Source organism: Aulostomus chinensis, chromosome 3, assembly GCF_037954235.1.
Source record: "Aulostomus chinensis isolate RoL2024-O1b breed Wild chromosome 3, RoL_Achi_v1.0, whole genome shotgun sequence".
NCBI lineage: Eukaryota > Metazoa > Chordata > Actinopteri > Syngnathiformes > Aulostomidae > Aulostomus > Aulostomus chinensis.
This window is the reverse complement of record NC_141322.1, coordinates 24,515,767-24,534,662: the sequence shown is the minus strand read 5'-3', so window position 1 is coordinate 24,534,662 and position 18,896 is coordinate 24,515,767. Positions and strand designations below refer to the sequence as shown.

At 41.4% G+C, this 18,896-nt stretch overlaps 1 protein-coding gene across 2 annotated transcripts in view; it reads left to right on the top strand.

The window, feature by feature from the left end:
• Positions 1 to 18,896, top strand: part of necab3 (N-terminal EF-hand calcium binding protein 3) — a 37,132-nt gene that overhangs the window by 3,942 nt on the left and 14,294 nt on the right. For both annotated transcript variants that reach the window (XM_086199880.1, XM_086199879.1), the window contains exons 2-6: positions 955 to 979; positions 11,849 to 11,957; positions 14,183 to 14,208; positions 15,332 to 15,429; positions 16,630 to 16,766. In XM_086199880.1, the coding sequence (XP_086056006.1) occupies positions 955 to 979; positions 11,849 to 11,957; positions 14,183 to 14,208; positions 15,332 to 15,429; positions 16,630 to 16,766 (395 nt within the window). The remainder of the gene's footprint in view (positions 1 to 954; positions 980 to 11,848; positions 11,958 to 14,182; positions 14,209 to 15,331; positions 15,430 to 16,629; positions 16,767 to 18,896) is intronic.

Sequence of the window (18,896 nt, the reverse complement as noted above, 5' to 3'; positions counted from 1 at the left end):
CGTTGTGCATCAACCAATCGGAATCTGGAAGTGACACGCACTCAAGAATATCGGAGAACACAAATGGGAAAGTAACAGGAGCACATCTGGTGTCCCCCACACCACTGGCGCTCATGGACAGGAACAATAATAACAACAATAATAATAATAATAATTATAATAATAAAAACTAAAACTTCTGAATTATGACCAACAATCCGGGTTCAGCCACATTGACAAATTAACTTGAAAATGAATGCAAGCTGGCGTGTGTTGGTGGGCTTCAGTGACTGTAGCCCATTGAAATAAAGACCTTTTACTTTTCAAGCCTACCTTGAGTGCCTGCACCTGTTATTTTTACGACATTTTTGGTTATAATTTTTCTGTTTTTAAAACCCTATAAACTTTAGCTTTCTTTCACACTTCCTTTTCCTTGCGCAACATAAAAGAGATCCATCATCGCTGCAGCAGGGTTTCCAATCAGATGTGACGTACAAGGAGGTTAATAAAAAAATGAGACATAGAGCAAAGGGTAGGAGATTGTTGGTGTTCCAGGTCGGTTGGTGAAGTGCATAATTAATAAGAGAATTGTCTCCAAACTTAAGCACCACGGGGTGCAGAATAACATGGCGAATTTAAAACAGGCCAAACACTCCAGAAGTACCTGAGTTAACATCTTGAACATCTTGCTGTTCGCGGTGCGAAAGCGGCGTCATGCTGCACATGAAATTGTTTTAATAAGAAGTAGTTCTTATGCCGTTTTTAGTGCTGACACATAATTCTAATTGCCTTTCAAACAAATGACTCATACACTTTATAGCAGCCACTGAAATGTCCTGGATCATGTGCCGCCTCTACTCACACGTCTTACGGATTGAGACGTGCCATGGTTTTTTTTTGTTTTTTTTAAACAAATACGATCCCTTTAGTGATGCTTGACTAAGAGTAATAACCATTTCCTTTCTTTTGTTTTAGATTTTTCGCCGAGCAGACAAAAACGGTGAGTCAACTATACATGTTCAGTGGTTAATAATTTGTCACAATGTTTTCTCTCGACCTTTCACTTGTTGTTATGCCTCAGACTATCTTGGTGGAAAAATAAGTGACTTGCATTAAAGGCTCCTCTTCACTCTCTTAGATTCTTAGCCCAATTAAAAGGATGCTACGGTGTTGGATTGCAGCCGTGACCGTAGAAGAATGTGTCACTCAGAGTGATGCGGCTCGTTATCAGTATTGGCATAAATGACTGGGTTCTGTTTACAAATTAAGTTGTGTTAATACAGGCTGATCGACATTTTCTTTATGCAGGGGATCACTGAAAAAAAAGGCTTTATTAGCAGCCTAAAATATTCTCGGTATGCGTACGCTACTCACACACGCATACACAGCTTGCTGAACTAAAAGAGCAATGCATCTCACACATTTGTCTGGATTCATGCCACATTTCAGAGCTGAAAAATACTTTGTAAGATTGCAATTCAGCATCACAAAGGGTTGGAGTTTCAATATTTCAAAGCCTTTTCTTTGTGTTTGGTTTGAAATGTGTCACAATATTCTATACTGAAAATACTGCTGCTGCATTTGTAGTATCTCCATGCAGGTAAGCGTGAGGACACACAAGTGGATGGTGTGAATTTTTGCTGTTCCACACAATAAGTTGACAAAAAGAAATTGGGTAAAATACTGGGTGTTCAATCCAAAACACGCTGTATTAGAAGACATATCTACTGTCAGTCACCTTGTGTTTTGCAGACCTAAACAAAAAACAAAAAAGAACCTCATAGACATCCTGCCAGTCACTGTCAGAAATGTATTATTAAATTCTGTGTGTCTGCTGCTGGAACTCAATCCACATACGATGGAAAAATGCCCACCAGTGCCCATACACACACAGGTGACAAAAAAAAAACAGGAAAAAACGTTTTAAAAACCAAAGTGTCTCTTGGGTTACCATTAACTGCCAGAATAGCTTCAATACACCTTGGCATGGATTCTCTCTGCTGGAAAGATGGAACATCATTTTTCCAAAATAAATGTTCTTATTTGATGTCTTGATCGAGGGAACTGTTGGTCCAAACTCTCCCTAGATGTTGAGTTGGGTTGAGATCTGGTGCGACTGCGAAGGTCAGGGCACGAGTCCCATCGTTGTCATACTCATCAAAACCACTCTGTGACCTCTCATCCCCTTTGTGGAGGAAAGCATCGCCACTCCGATCAGGACAGAAAACCACAGGAGGATCATTCGGAACAACTTTGTCTTGATTTGCAGTGAGCTTCCTCTCTAAGGGGACAAGTGGAACGAGCCAGCAGAATTCCACTCTCAGCAAAACAGGATTTCCTCACTGCAGAGGGCGAGCTTTCATGCCTGTTCTCTTGTTGGACGTCCCACATACACTTGTTGACCCACTTGTCAGGAATATGGTGAAGGTGATGACTCATCTGACCATATGATTTTTTCCGTATCTCTGTGTCACTCTGATGCACAAACATGACGGTCACGAGATGTCTGCTGGGGACCACAATTCCTGAACCTTATTTACTTCTGGAGACGTCACTTGAGTCACTGTCCCTACTGCCTTCGTGCCTGAAGTTCCTGCTGCGCTAAAAACCTCAGTTCAGTCACTCGGATGTTTTCTTCATTATACCAAAAAATTGTCAAATAAATTCAAACAAGCTCGAATCTTCCATTATGCAAAATCTCAAAATATCAACCTTGTTGCTTTTATATGCCAGCAGATGTTTTGCCCTACTTACTTTTTGCCTAACAACAGAATTAAATAAAGTGCTAAAGTAAAGAGTTGACATCAACAGCATAATGTTGTATTCACACGGGATCAAATCAGCAAGCCTCCAAGCAGCAGTAACTGCTGTTGCTATTAACCACTATTACTAAACGTTCGGTATGACAAGTCTTGAATGTTATGAATTGTTCTGTGGTTCTGAGCCAATTATACCATGAGATCCTTTTTATAATGAGCTCAGCTGAGATGGCTGTCATCGCTGTGGCAGAGAGCACAGAGGAGAGGAGGAGGAAGGAAGGTGAAGATGTGTTGTACTACGTTCACGGTTCATAACCCCGCAGTCATAAAAAGCACTGGAATTAATTATGCTGTACCATCACAATAAAGACGAGGCCTTTAACAGTAGACTCAAAAAAAAAATACAGTTGCTTGTTTGTCATTTGCGTTTTCAACTTTCTTTCTTTTTTTTTTTCAGTCGCCATGTAGATGGTATTGTTGACAGTTCGGTTCAGATATTTAAAGCTGAACATCATGAACATTCAAGGCCTTGCACGAGCTCTGTGGGTACCAGAGACTAATGCGAGCCTGGCTACGTCAGGTTAGCCCTCTGCTAACTGGAATACAGATAAATAATTGCGGCTCTCTCATGCTCTCCAAATGTTAGCAAACCAAGTGGATTAAAATTCTGATAAACCAGAAACCAATTCTGCATGCTCCTGAGCTTAGCCACTAAAAGGACTGAAGTCATATCCTGATTAGAAGACTACTACTTCTGTGCATGATGGCTGAAGGATAATTAGCTGCGTTGCAGAACCTTAATTGAGACACATCCTCATTGGCAAGTGCTCACAGATCAGAACCCTTTAACATTTTTACACAAAAGCATTTGTACTTTGAGTCAAAATTTGACATTTAAGTCCTGATATTGACATTGAACAGAAGAGTTTGCAGCGTGTGATAGTTGAAAGGGGCCTCTTCTCCTGTTAGTCCTGAGATTTTAATGAACCTTGTGCGTAGCACCTGTTCCAAAGTGGAGGAAGACACGTCAGCTTCAGACCATTAATGAGGTGAGGAATCCAGAAGCAGTGTGCTGTGTAGACTAAAACAGCACAGAGGTTTAAATTAGGATCAGGAGGTTAAAGGCAGTTTATATTGCCCTGTCAGATGGCCTTGTGAGAATATTCCGAGAGAATCAGGATCTGTGATGGTTATTTACAGTGGTTTTAGCAGTTCTAAGGAATCCAGAGCCAAGTCTCTTACTAATACGTACTGCTTTTACAGCTGAGATGCATTCGTGGGAATTTATAAACCACTTAGGATAGGCTGCGATGGGACTAACCTTTGGAGAGATAAGACTGCGGCCTACTTTGTGCCCTACTTTACAGGACTTCCTCACTCGCTCATGATGCTTGTTTACTTTGATCCTATACTCACTAGCCTTATCTGGCTTTACCGTTGGAGAAGAGACCAAATACGAGCTGTCTGCTGTGTTGAAGAAACATGCTAATTTTAGCGTGGAGATAGCTTATCACCCCGATTTTTGAAGCAATTTTTTTTTTTCTTCCATCCAGTTCTGGATGAGAGTCAGTGTGACTTAATTTAAACCGATAAAATGTCACGTCATCCTTTTTTTTCCCCCTCTGCCAATCAGACTATCACATTTTTCCTCACGCGTGGAGTTCTCTGCTTCATCTTTAACCTCATGGTGAGGAGGTTCATTAGGATTCCCCTCAGTGCCCCTTTTCCCCGGGCAGGCACCCGAACAGAGGGGGCACTAGTGCCCATAACACATGCCCTCATACGGCTTTATGTACAGTTGCCTAACAAATCTGGAAGGCAATACAGGGAACCAGAACCTCGCCATTTTTGGTGGGGCAACACAACAGGCCACTGCAATATCGTTCACAAAAACGACCATTACTTTGTATGGATATTACCATTCTAACCAGGCACTTTCCCTCAAATTGTTGTGGGATTGTGGTGCTGAATTGTCCATTTCCACTCTTTGAAAGCAGTAGTCAAGCTGGGGACTGAGGAATGTCTATTTTATCGAGGTCTGAAAAATGCGACCGCAAGCTTCTGTGTGGTTTGTTTCATCATCAGTTAGATGAAAGGAAGAAGAGGAGGGTTTCGTTGCAACATACACATAAAACAAAAAAGATTTTGTGAAGTTATTGCATTATAGTTATGTGTCCCGCACAATTCATTGCATTTTCATTTTTACTGTCTGACAGGACTTCTCTGCTGGTTATGTTGTTCTAGTTAATTCCATCTTTCCTATTGGGCTCACAGTGCTGCAGGCTAATGCTAGTCTCATTTATTCACTTCTCTGGTCACAGCAGCTCTGCAGGGCTGTGACAATATGTGAATCCTCCTGTTCTGTTTTTGTTTGTGCTTCTCAACCCTCGATGCTGAAAACAACCCTTTCTACTGGTATGTTTTAATGGGTCTCACACACATCCAATCCACATATACACATTTGATCAAGTCGGTTAATGAGCATCAGCTACCATTCGGGGGGGGGACAACAAATTAAGCATTTCATCTAATGGTGCTGGTGCCTGTTGGGTTTGTTTTAAAGAGCACTTTTCATTTTTTTCATTTTGATTCAACATCCAGTGTGATTATTGCTGTTTTCTTCCATTGCTCCAAGTGCATTTCCTTAGCAGTTTAGAGGAGGAAGTCAGACACTTAGCTGGTGTCTGTGAATATTTTCTGCCACGTCAGCTTTTCGCATGATTATGGTTTATGAATAAACAATGATCATTTGACAAGGTGTAATGTAGGACTTTTTTTTTTTCTGAAATTACAAGAGGGGGAGGGGGTGGCCAGAAATAGTCTATAAACAGTAATGGAATGATAAGAAACTGCTGGTAGGTTTTGTTCAAAGAGTTCTTGTTTCTTAAAAGAAAAAGACAAAAAAGTTTGATTAATATTATCATGCAAGATGAAAGCTGTCTTTAAATATTCACAAACATAAGAGCATTAGAGCTTAATAAATGCTGCGTGCACACGTGTTTGTGTGTGTGTGAGCCTTTTTGTAATGGGTGATCTGCTCAGAGAACCCATGTGTGTTCCCAATATGTCATTGGGCCGTGCATGAAAGATTTATTAATTCAAAGGCATCAGCTGGCATTTGGGTTGCGAATTTGTTGTGGTGTTGCTCTGAGCTGTAAGACGTGTCGCTGTAGTCAAAGAAAGTCATCAATCTTTCAATATAGACTTCATGCTTTATATATGTTGCAACCCCCCCCCCCCCCAAAAAAAAATGTTGTGGTGGTGCATTAGGGTATGTTGCTTGTCAAATACATCAAATTTCATCATGAACTGTCAAATGTCAATGGTTGTGGTCAGTTGTGGTTATATTCGATAAAAAAATAAAAAGCACTTCTGCCACTAGATGGCAGCACCTGTGGCCAATCAAACGAAGCGCTTTGTTGTACTTACTAAGCCTGTCCCTCCAGTCTAAATTCTTGCTTGTGTTGTACATTGCTTTGGACAAAAGCGTCTGCCAGATGAAATTGTAGGTTGTAGAAATGTCAATGCATCAAATCTACTGTAGAATCCCCCCCCCCAACCAACACTGGGTTAGAAGTGAGCTGGTCTAAAGAATAGCACCACCAATATAGACAGACAGACAGATAGACAGACTACTTTATTAATCCCTTTTGGACGTTCCGCCAGGGAAATTTTACTCTCCTCAACATTCATTCACAGCACTGTTACCATAGAATAGACATAAATGAAACCTTAGCGAAAAATAGCGAAGAAGAGAAAACAAAGACATTATTTATTTATATATATATATATATATATATATATATATATGCATATATATATATATATATGCATATATATATATGCATATATATATGTGCAGGCCCATATACAACACAACTGTGAAAAATTAATGAACATCACTTCAGAATCACACCTGACTGAAAGAGGATGTCCAATTTCACAAATAGGTGTGAGTTTCTCCATCCTACTGTCTCGTCCTCATATGCTTCTAGCAAATGAAGGAGACCCGTGATAAATTTGAGGATGCACTGACATTAGGAGAGGAGCCACAATGATGATTCCTCAGCTCACACCTAATCCTCCTCCTGACTGAGGATTTTAAATTGATGTTTACATGCCATCTTTTGGTGCCATCTGGCATCATCAGTTGAAGGCCTGAATGAAATTAAAGGCAGGATTGTTGTTTGCCATTCAGAGGATGGAGAAGGAAAATATACTTTTTGTGGGGGGGGGGTTCTTAATATCTACTGCATATCTGATGCAAACATCATTGCATTCAATTTGACATTTAAAAAGACATTTTTGGCCACATTCATGTGTCTAAACAAGTTGGAATTAAATATCTGCTAAGGTGGCAAGAATCTTTAGACTGTGACTAAAGACGGCTTGTAAAAGTGTTTGGGTCTTTTTTTCATATTTTTGGCTGTTGAACGAAGCTCATCTGTCGGCTACTTGCAAATTTGCCAACAGTCAAAGGCAGGCTGATGCCATCTTAGTGCCCGGTCTCTAAGTTTCAACCCAGGTTGGTTCAGTCTGTACTGAAACTCAAGACCTGTTTCACCAAAATCCCTTGAGTTAAGATGAATCCCTGTTGTTGTAGATCAGAGTTCCTGTGGCAGCCGTATTGGATTACGGTTGTTTTTACACAATTTTAAATATTTCTGTATGTAAATTTGCTTTTTACATGAATTGTGCTGTTTGAAATTCTACACTGACATAGAATTCAGTTATTCTAGACTTTAAGAATTATGAATTGGTGTGTTCACGAAACCTGACATATGAATGTTGCTCCCTGACAGCTGCAGCCAACTGACTTTATTTATTCCTCTGTTGTTTTCTCAGCATTTTAACTGCTCCTACAGACTGCATTTGCATTTAGTCTTGGGCACAAACATGTCATTTTGTGGACAAATTTTTCCTTTGCATTTAACCCATCCTCAACAGAACAATTGGCGGCCGTGTGAGGCGCATGGGATCAACTCCAGCTCTGTCTGCTGGTGTCTTGGCCAGGATAATCACTGAAAGGAGAATGGAGAAACTCACAAATGGGAAATAAAACTCAATGTAGCATCAGCTCCTGAAGAGACGAAGCTAACACAAGCTGCTTCTAAGATGCAGAGAAACATCAGATGGGACGAAAAATCTTTTCTCTGTCTGAGACGATTAATATTTTCTCTGTATGTCGACAATAAAGGAAGGCCCTGACTTGTGTAATGCTTCAGCCATCCTCTAAAAGACATGTCACCTAGAAATGTCAAGATGGATAATGGATTCTGCCAGCAGCGATCATTAGTTCATCAACGAGTGTCGCTTCTGAGCAAAGCTGTCTTTCCAGTTTGGCACCTGAAACATTACAATATTTCAAACTCTGTTCACACTGCTATGTTCTTTGAATGGAGGAGAGGAAGAGAGGAGAGGGCTTTTTGATAATAGCAGGTTATAGAAGTCTCTGCAGCCGAATGACGCGAAGGAGCTCTTTTCTGGGCTGTGGAAGTGGAAACTCACAACTGAAGCGCCACCAGATCCTTCATCAAGCTCCCCTCAGGCAGGACAGGGACCTGCAAAGAGAAGCAAAGCCATGTGACTCAGGCCCTCTATCAGCAAGATTCTCTCAAACTTCTGGAAACTTGCATTTGAAAAGTTCTCACTCTGTTGCCGGCATGGTGTCCACACAGTCAGCTCAGCTGTCCCCGCCATCACCGTTGACTTATCGTCCTGCGAAGGCGTCTGCTTATGCAGCAGCTCTCCTCCAGGCAAGCCAGCACAGACCTGGTGAGCAGCCTGTGGTGTGTGTGCTCTTCTGGCATGGAGAGTGTGGAGGAAGCCTCACGGTGGTGGTGATGGTCTAACTAGTGGATGCGGCAGCCGGTACACAGACAAGCACCACTAGATCTTATCTCTGCGTCATTTATTGACTCTTCGATGCTGATTAAAACCTGCAAGCAGAACCAAGGTCATGCATTGATTGTCGCACCCAGAACTGGCCTGAGGTGAGCACAACAAGATGTCTCCATTTTATGCGTCTGTGATGATAAAATTTTATTTTATCCAGGGCCAAATCTATTTTCTTTATATAGGAAAAGGTGCTGAAAGTCTTATTTTGTTTCTGCTCTTTAGGTGGAGGAGGAATCACAGAGAGATGAAGACTGCCTGAAAGAAGAAGTAAATTGGTTTGCACATCCTGGACCGAGTTAATGACGAGCATCGTCAAAGAGCTGAGCAGATGGTGGTCAAGCTCGTCCCTGAGTTTTCAGTCGAGCTGAATAAGCCAACTGGAACTCTGTGACAGGGTTATCTGGGCAGATTATACTCAGTGTGAGAGGAAGCCAAGTCTACCTGTCCTTAGAAGTTTTCAAACTAAAGCCAAATAAAAATTAGTAATGAATGTTCCCTTATGGGTGCTGTATTGACACGGCTCGTTTTCTTTTGTTTGTCTCAGTAGCTCTCTGACCCTCGATGTCAATACCAGGCTTTTTGTCTGATTAGACAAATACATGAAAATGCCCATTTTGGCTCTGCTTTACGGCTCTGATCTTTCAGTCAGACACGGACTGGCCAACTTCCTCCAATATACTTTGCCTGAGAGACTGTCATGGCTCTGAAATGTTCTCCGCAGACATCAATCTATCTGTTGGTTTCAGACTTCTTTATGAGGTTTTTCTTGCGTGCAGCAGTTGTTTTTTTTCTGCCAGGCTGACTGCTGATCGATATGGGTGATGTGCGTGAGGACGGATTGATAGTTGGCTCGGGAAGGAACTCTTCTTCACACATGTCAGACCATCTATTTCTAACTAGAGTTTTCTGTTGAGTGTCTGTCACAACAAGCTGTACTCACAGTTAACTTGTCTGAGCAGGAAATTCCAGATTGATGACAGTCTGTAGTTTTTTTTTTATGCTCTAGTTTCATTTTCCAAATATTTTTTGTGGATCTCCTGTAAATCTTATGATTAGTATTTAATTTCACAACTCACCACCTAACAAAACATAACAACAGAGGAAAACCATCATGTTACATGGTTGCAATGTTAACACTGGTACTGCAGTGGAAGCATGAGTTCATACAAGTTTCAATCAAGTTTTGGCCAAATTTTAGATTCTTGTGGTCTTTTCTCATAACAAGGCAAATATTTTAGTTATTGGTTTCTTATTTTAAGTGTAAGTTCCTAAGTTAGACATTTCCCTGCCAGGGCAGCTGGAAATTCAGCTATCATGGCTTGTTTTTCATTCTGAACCAAGTTAGCCAATTAGTTATCAGGTGTCAACTAACCAAAGTACCCTCAGACCTTGGCACCACTCACCTCCTCATTCAGGTGTCAGCCATGTCAGTTTGGCTTGAAAGAATTAATGCAAGACCGAGGAAGGTCAGGGATACCATCATTCTCCGTCCAGGGTATTGTGACACATCCTGCACCCATGAGCCTGATGCCTCCCTTCCCTGTTGCTGATTCTGCTGCACCCTGGTTGTCATCCCTAATGAGTCCTGAGTCCTGCTCCTGACAGCTCTACATCATGCGTCCACAAGCTCTGGACCATGGTTGGGAGTGTCTCACACCTCCTCACTATGACATTGAGCTGGTAAATCAACTCAACATCTTGACCTGGACCTTCAACAGGCTGCTGGATTTCAAATCCAAGAAGCTATGAAAACATTAACTAAAGACTGGTCTGAGACAGAAAAAACTTACAACAAAAAAAACTCATTGGAAGGAAGGAAACCAATCAAGGCTGTGGTAAAGGCTGGGGTGAACACATGGGGACAAAACATACTGGCACAAGACAAGGGCAGACGCTGACAATTTATAATGGGGAACAGGTGGAAACACTTAGCAATCAGACCAAGACACGTGAGGAAGACCAAGTGACCTGAAACGAGAGGAGAATTACATTTCAAAATAAAACAGGAAATGCCAAGACACAACATGGGGACAAGACACGAACCCAACTTGACGTCACTGCAGCGAGACACACACACAAGGTCTTAAAGGGCTCAGCACGCAAATCACATTTTCATCTTGTTTGAGTTACTGCTTTTTGTATTATCAAGATTAACCAGGATCAGATTTTGCTCTGGCAGGATACGTCCTCATGCTAGTTTCCCATTTTTCAATCAAAACAGTGTGTGTATGTTCTCCTCTTGCAGCTTTGATGACGAGTATTTCTGATGAAGAATGATTGCTATGTTGTGGCTACAAGCTGAGAGCTGCTGCAACACAATTTCCAGGACCTCCTAGAGTATTGCAGACAACACACCTTCCTCCACATTTATCTTTATAGAATTTCATCAGCAACCTATTCAATTGTATTTAGCTGGACAGCAGTTCTTGATTAAAGAACCCCTCTGGACTCCTACCAATGATTCTCTCATTACTTTGTGACTGAACACACTGTCAGTGCTTCTATTCCGTGGCTTCCTGAGAGAGGATTCATTAAGTGTAAAAGGAAAGTTAATTCATTTCTAAGTTAAACTTGTTAGTGGCCTGGTATAACCTTAAGATAATTAATGGGAAAAAGTTATGTGTCCTTTCTTTCTGGTCTTATGACAAAATTCCAGGGGCACAATTAGAGTGCGGGGTGTTTTGATCCTTGCCCAGGGGAAAAAGAAATGTAGCCATTTTCTCCAGTTTGTTAGCCATACTGTAGATTATAGGCATGTCCATGATACCAGAGACTTGGTTGTTGTTACAAAAAGTAGCAGAATTCCATGACTCAATTCAAAAATAGTACATCTATCAAATTAATACATTTCAAAATAAGTAACAACAGAAAGAAAAACACAGACCACTACGTTTTAAAGAATTTTGCTATGGAATTCATACCAAAGTATCAGTTCTTGTGACTGCTCTATTAGCTCAGCTATCACCAACTTCATATTTGGATAAAAACTGCGTATCCTGTTTGAGATTTCCACATCAAATATTTCTTTTTTTGGTTTTAATTTGTTGTTTTGATGTTGTTACCAAGCTTAACGCCAAATATTCGAATGAAGAAAAACAAAAGATTTGTTTTTCGAACTATCAAGACTTTTTGATTTCGTAAGAGTTGACACACTAAGCTGTAATTATTCTCTGTCTTCTATAATGTAGTCCTGCATTTGCTTTGTGTTTCAGATGATGGCAAGCTGTCATTCGAAGAGTTCAACACTTACTTTGCGGATGGCATCCTGACGACTGAGGAATTACAAGAGCTTTTCTACGCCATAGATGGTCGACAGAACAAGTGAGGTTTTTTTATGCAGTCAAACATTTGTAGTTTTTCATAGTCGTAGTAAAAACTTTGCATTCAACAATTAAGATTAACACTTTGTGACCTGAGGTGGCACGGTGGTGCAGTGGTCAGCACTGTCGCCTCACAGCAAGAAAGTTTTGGGTCCGAGCCCTGGCTCGAGCACTGGAGCTTCCTGTGTGGAGTCTCCATGTTCTCCCTGTTCCTGCGTGGGTTCTCTCTGGTACTCCAGCTTCCTCCCACAGTCCAAAGACATCAAGAGGGGACGAGGCTGATTGACACTCTAAATTAACTGTAGGTGTGGCTGTGAGTGTGAATGGTTGTCTGTCTATATGTGTTGGCCCGAAGGCTGCTGGGATAGACTCCAGCCCCCCCGCGACCCTTAACAGGATAAGCGATAGGCAATGGATGGATGGATGGATGGATGGATGGATGGATTTTGTGTCCTGGTTGTTCAACTGGAAGAGTGTATCCTTTAAAGCAGTAAAAGCCTCACAGCTGGAGGGACGTCCTCAGTAAGAATGAGCCCTGCAGCAAGTGTTTGAAGCCAAAAGGGAAAGCAGCTTTGTTCTGTTTCAAAATATGCAAATGAACAATGTTAGACATTTCTCTGTTGCATGCACTCAGAGCTTCTTGCTCACGTTCAGGCAAACTGAAATTACATTTTACCTCTGGGGACTTAACGTTCTGCTCATGACCCCCTTTGTCCTTAGAGCCTCAATTCAAGTCAGGAAAAATGTTTGCAGGCAAAAAAGGGCAGAAACCTTGAGTCACCAATGTTACTTTCATTCAAAACAGAATCTTAATGTCCATCTAAATCAAAAGATGGGGCAGCTTCAAACGCAGCTTTTCCTCTTGTCATGCAGCAAAAGTTTCACAAGTAATTGTCCCCTTATATTGCATAGACAGCTCCGCTTTATGAAATGACAACCATGAAACACTTTTTAAAAGCCACCATAAATGTGTTCCTGTCAATTCATCCGTTTCTGGATAAATGCATCACAGCTGGAGGAAGGTATTCATCTAGAAATAGCCAGGCAGCTGAACTCTTGCTGGCTAATTTATGTTTACCCCTTTTCTCTGGAAATAAAATACCGTTACTAGATCAGCCACTTAAAACCCACGAAGCTGAAATTGCGGTCAAGGAACTCAGACTCGGGGTAGCTGCTTGTCTGAACAGAACACACCCTTGTCTTTATGGTGTTTGAAGAAATTTATATTTCTTTTTTTTTTTTTTATTTCCCAGACTAACTGTGGTCAATCATGAATTTACTTCTTGGTCGATGGTATCATAGCCCATGAGGAAGGTTTTCTACCTAACCGTTTAGAGAGTGCCTGAAGTGGTGCCAGTTCCTCCATCACTGTGCAGTAAATCAAATTTGGACAAGCTGTTTATCCAGAACTGTCACTGATGTGATGCACCAGCTCTCAGACTTCTCTAACTGAGCTCCAAGCTTTGAGGCAGCTGGCATGAACCACACTCTGACGTCTCAGTTCTCTCTCTGGGTGGCTTCTGCTGCTGCTGCCGCTGCTGCTGCCGCTGCCGCTGCCGCTGCCGCTGCTGTACTAACCAGGTCTCAATCTCTGAACGCAAGTTTAGCTCCAGTGTAGCGCTTGCCCCTCTTTTATGTCCATCCTGTTCCTCCACAGATTTTGATGTGAATTATCAGGTTGTACTTTCTTCAGATCAGCAGACTGACTTTTGAATGCAAAAAAAAAAAAGGGATGAGATTATCCCTTTTTTTGGGTCATTTTTGGTGTTTGCATGTAACAAAGATGTGTGGGACAGATTATCAAGATCTCAGTGAAAATGTACAACTGCAACTCAGAAAAGACGTGTAATTGTTTGGTTAGTAGACACTGTGAGCTTCCTAAGAACACAAACTATCAAGAAGGGCTGCTTGTGGCCTGCAGCTGACAGTGAAAAAGACCTTTTTCAAAAAGCAATTCCTGTCAAACTGTAATACTGCTCTGCCTTCAGACTTATAGTCTCTTTCCTAACTGCTAAAGCCACTGATTTGAATGTGTTCGCTTCATTGCAATTGCAGAATATGAGGTGATGTTAGCATTGTCTTACAGTAACACTGGTTGGTTGTCGTTGAGCTAAGGCTATAATTGAACACAGTCAAGAGACACATTCTAAAAAGCTGGACATGTTTTATATTCATTATCTTCCTCAAAAGTTTTCCTTCTTTCTCTTCGTCTGTTCTTCCCTGCAGCAACCTGGACACTGATAAGCTATCAGGTTGGTGGGAAATTTTATGTGCCTGTAAAAACTGTTGTCTTTAAATGTACTATTTTTAGCTCAACAAGCCAGTGTTTCACATTTTACATTCAAAATTAAAAAGGGGCAGCATATCACCAGAGAGGGGGACATGGTTTAGCGATGCACGTCAGGCCATGTTGTAAGTTATGGTTTCACGTAGAAGCTTAAATTGGTCTTAAATCAACTGATCTGGACCGCTTCCCCCTAGTGCGGTGCCACATTATGGATAGCGCCATAACTCATGCCAAATCCTCCATCCCAAAAAGAGCTGCTTCAGGGAGTGACTTCATGACTACAGGTGCTCCTCAGAAATGGATGTACACCCATGGAGCCTTATTCCCACAGCACATCCTCTTAAAAAAGGACGTTTAAAATTCACCAGCAGCAGCATTTTATCGGTAGATCCTGCTCCACTGATTTCAAACTGTCCATATACAGAAAAAAAACAACATCTGGCACATATCTATTGGCCTAGTTTTCATCATGTTAAAATGGTTGTGTGTGTGTGTCAGATGGCCTGGATAAAGAGAAGAAATGGGGCAGAGACCTGTAAATACCAGTCGTACCAGAATAAAACTTGTACATTATTTATTGAATGGGAACAGCATCTCTTCCATTTGACGTCAGGAGTTGTTGGCCTTTTTTTTTTTTTTTTTTTTCTGTGACAGAATATTCTTTTTGTCTTTAATGTAGTTCCCTGTCAGTGTATCCTTCCCTGCACTGCCCTGTTGTTTGTGTTTCAAAATGATGCTGGTGGTGTAAAATGCAGTTGGATGACATCATGAAATCAGATCAGAAGTTAGACGTTTGTGTTTCTTTGGTGTTATTTAAGAGCACACCGTTATCTTCCTTACATATCAGGTAGAAGTTTACCTTTATATCGCTCTGCATCCAAGTGCGTTATTAGCTGCCGTTAATAATCGGTGACTGAAGTGACACATGTAAGCATCAACTGTTATGTCATAAGAATAAAGTTAATGCCTTGATGCATTTTTCTTTCCAGCCTCTGTTAATTGGACTCTGCCATGGCAACACCAGCCAGTTAAACTTTGTTCTAACCTTGTAATGACACTGACAGATTGTCTCACATTTTTCCCATTAGATTATTTTTCTCAACACTTGGGTGAATACGTCAACGTCCTTTCATCTCTGGAGAACCTGAACGTTGCTATATTAAAGGCCATGTATAAAACTAAAGAGGTAAGATTTTGTTTCGTTTTTTGCCAATACGCCCTCTTAACGTCTTAATCTTGTACAAAAAACTTATGTTAAAAACCCATTGTTAACCTACTTGCACCACAAAAAAAAAAAAATCTGCTTTTACACTCATCCACCCCCATAACTGCTGTAGTTTGTGTTCCTGAAAATGGCTGAACTGCACCAACCCATAGAGCAAAACTCAGGGTTTTGGTGCTATAAATGTGCTCTAATGAGGGGTTCCTGCTGATGAAAGAAAACACTGGCCTACTTAGAGGGAAGCAACACTGATGAGTTCACAAATACAGAGTAAAAATACACCTATCATTTCCATTATTTTTGTATTTTTAAGAAATTGTTGGATAACGTGAACATTTCCTTTCGTGTCAGTGTACGACAAGACATTTGTTTTCCAAGCTAGCTGGTTTGCGTTCTTGGTGCTAAGCTATGCTAACAGGCTACTGGGAAGACAATGTATTCCTCAGAAACGGTCATCTCTTATAGTCGATCGAGAGAGTAGTGAAAGATGTTTTCTTGTTTTACCAGAACAGCTCAATTTTTGAAAGATGTTCCTCCCCAGTTGTCGGGGAATTCACTCCAAATATTTCAGGATGACAAAATATTTTCAAATTGCTTTCGGACACTTTGAGCTTGGGTTGTAATTGTAACAGTACAGGAACCAGTAATGCTTTGTGGAGAATGAAAGGAGGAGCGGGGAGGAGACGTGTGCTGCATGATTATGCATCCTCTCCTAATTAGATCACCTTGCTGCTCTGTTCTGGCTCTGTTCGCTTAAAGCTGTCAAAGAGCGGGAAGTCCGCAGAGGATTGTGCAATCGCTATTTAGCGGCTCGTGGTCCATCACGCAGTGCTCTGGACCGCTAATCTCATGATGCATTTTTAGTCTAGTCTAGTTCTCATTATAAGTTTTGACAAAGAGCTGCTACGCTGTCGCTTCATTAGCACGTTGTGTGAGTAAGACTCCTTTGAGAGTGTGTAATCAGATTTGTGTTTAGGGACTTGAGTGACAATTATGTCTCCTATTAAAGTCCTTCCACCTTGGAATTTGAATATGTGGTACTGAATAATTTATGTGATAAGAGAATTAATTACCCAATTTAATTGTAAGCTGTCAGAAGCGCCTGCCGTTGCTTCGGATCTTTTTATTCATGCATTTCTTGTTGTCACTTGATGTCCCTCTCAGGAATACCAGGGTTCCAGCGTATTGGGCCAGTTTGTCACCAGGTTCATGCTCCGAGAGACGTCCAATCAGCTGCTGTCTCTACAGAGGTCACTGCAGTACGCCATGGAGGCTGTGGAGGAGCAGAGCAGCCCCGCCCCGTCAGTAGCACTGCAACTCTGTCCGTGTTGTGTGTTATTTGGACTCAGTTCAACACAATAATTACCCAGAAACTATTAGAGTAAGGCAGACTGCAGTTAAAAAGGTCAGTCTTGGTTGATCCTGACAAATGCCCATCGGCAATTAAGCTGGTGTTCACCACAGGGATGAATTTGTGTTTATCCCTAGATTGTAGGGATGAGAATATTTGAGTGTGTCACGATTCGATTCAAAGTCGATTCTCGATTCAAACGATTTTCAATTCAAAAATCGATACAGTGGATAGCGTGTTAATAATTAGGCTCATGAATGAGTGAAACATCTCATTCATGTTCACAGCCGTGTGGCTTCCGTGCATCACCCTTGTCTGTAGAACACAAGACTATCCGTGATGTAATGAGCGGTGAATGTGACGTAGGACTGGGTTGCTCTTGAAGTCCATTCATCAAAGGTGAGAGCTACCCTGGTTGCTTTGGTCAGGGCTTCCGAGACTTTTGCCTTTGTTTCTTCATAAAGCTGAGGTTGTCTCGACCAGGAATCCCAAATCTTCATTTTCAACTATGCTGTAGGGGCGCAGGGCCTTCCAGATAAAACAAGCAATAGATTTTTTTTTTTTTTTTTTTTTGCTGCCCATTCAGAGTTGGCTGGGAATTTGCTGACAAAGTGGTGCAGAGTGCGTTGGTTGGCTGGAGTTGGTGGTTGCTCGGCTGCCGCCCCTTTCAACTCTGGGTGGTGGCGGTGTACTTGACTTTCATTTACTTAACCTTGAATATCGAATTACTCATGTCAAGCTGCTTTCTCCCAGGGAGAAATGAAATCCAAAATGAGCCCAAATATTTGCCTTTAGTGAAGACAGGGCTAAAATCGTTGTTCCTCCATCGTGCCGACAGCGAGAGTTTGATAGCAACAGCTTGACTAGCGTTCTTCTTCTTCTTCTTCATCTTCTGCTGTTGCTGCTTCGTCTTCTTCTTTTACAGTGTCTTTTGGCATCTTTCTCTTCAATGCTTTACAGGCACCTTTGGTTATAGATTTTTACTCAACCAGCTTGCCACTGCAAGGCTGCAAAGCGGCTGTGTACAGAAGCCTGTGAGGGCACGCAGAGACGAAGGAAACGTTAATAAAAATCAATTTTTTTTATGAATCGATTCATGATCGTAGAGGATATGAATCACGATTCTTACATTAATCCATTCTTCCCCCACCCCTGGTAGATTGAGTGATGACGGACTGACTTTCAATTCTATTAGTTTTTATAATGCTGTTTTTTTTATATTAAAGAATAATAAATAACCAAAAATGAATGAAGATATAAACAGCAACAAAAAAAACACTTCATTGGCCAAAGAAAGGTTTTTCACAACTTGTGTGGCCCTGCTATTTATACCAGAGTTATGATCCTGCATCAGCCATCTATCAACCACAAAAGAACTTGTGTCTACCTTCTGTACCAAAGCAGGATATCATACTTACAGTGCAGCAATAACAGGGAAGGGTCTCTTCTATCCCTATTTGTTCACTGAAAACGATATTCTAATAAGCTTTACGTGACTCAGAATTAATCACAAAATAACACATAAGATAAATTGTGGCAGTTCACGATGTTGAGAGTCGGAACAGGTGAACAAGCGGGCGGGCTGACAAAGACAGATGTGACAAACTACGGAAGTACAAATTCTAGTAATGTCGCTTCAGAAACACAGCTGATAGAAGCTGATAGAATGAGAAGCACCGGGAGCAGAGCTGTGACTGACGAGGGCTGATTTACAGATGAGACACGGCCGAAAGACTCAAAACAGTCGGGAAACAGACAAAGAAAAGGAGTTACACACGAGTACACACAAGGGAAATTAACACGAGAGATAAAGTCCAATTTCAGTCAGTATCTAAAATTCTATACTGACAGTGGCCATGACAAAAAAAACCCACTTTTATTTATAATGGATTAAGGGAAAATACCACCCGCGGTACAGTAGCACAGTATTCAACATGGCGCGTCACTATATCATTCCATATTACTACATTGATCTGGCAGTGGGGCGGTGAAATTGGCACCGGGTCGAAACTCAACTAATCAGCTCTCTACCTCAGACGCCTTCGTTTTCAAGGTAAACAGCAGCACAGAGCACTGAACA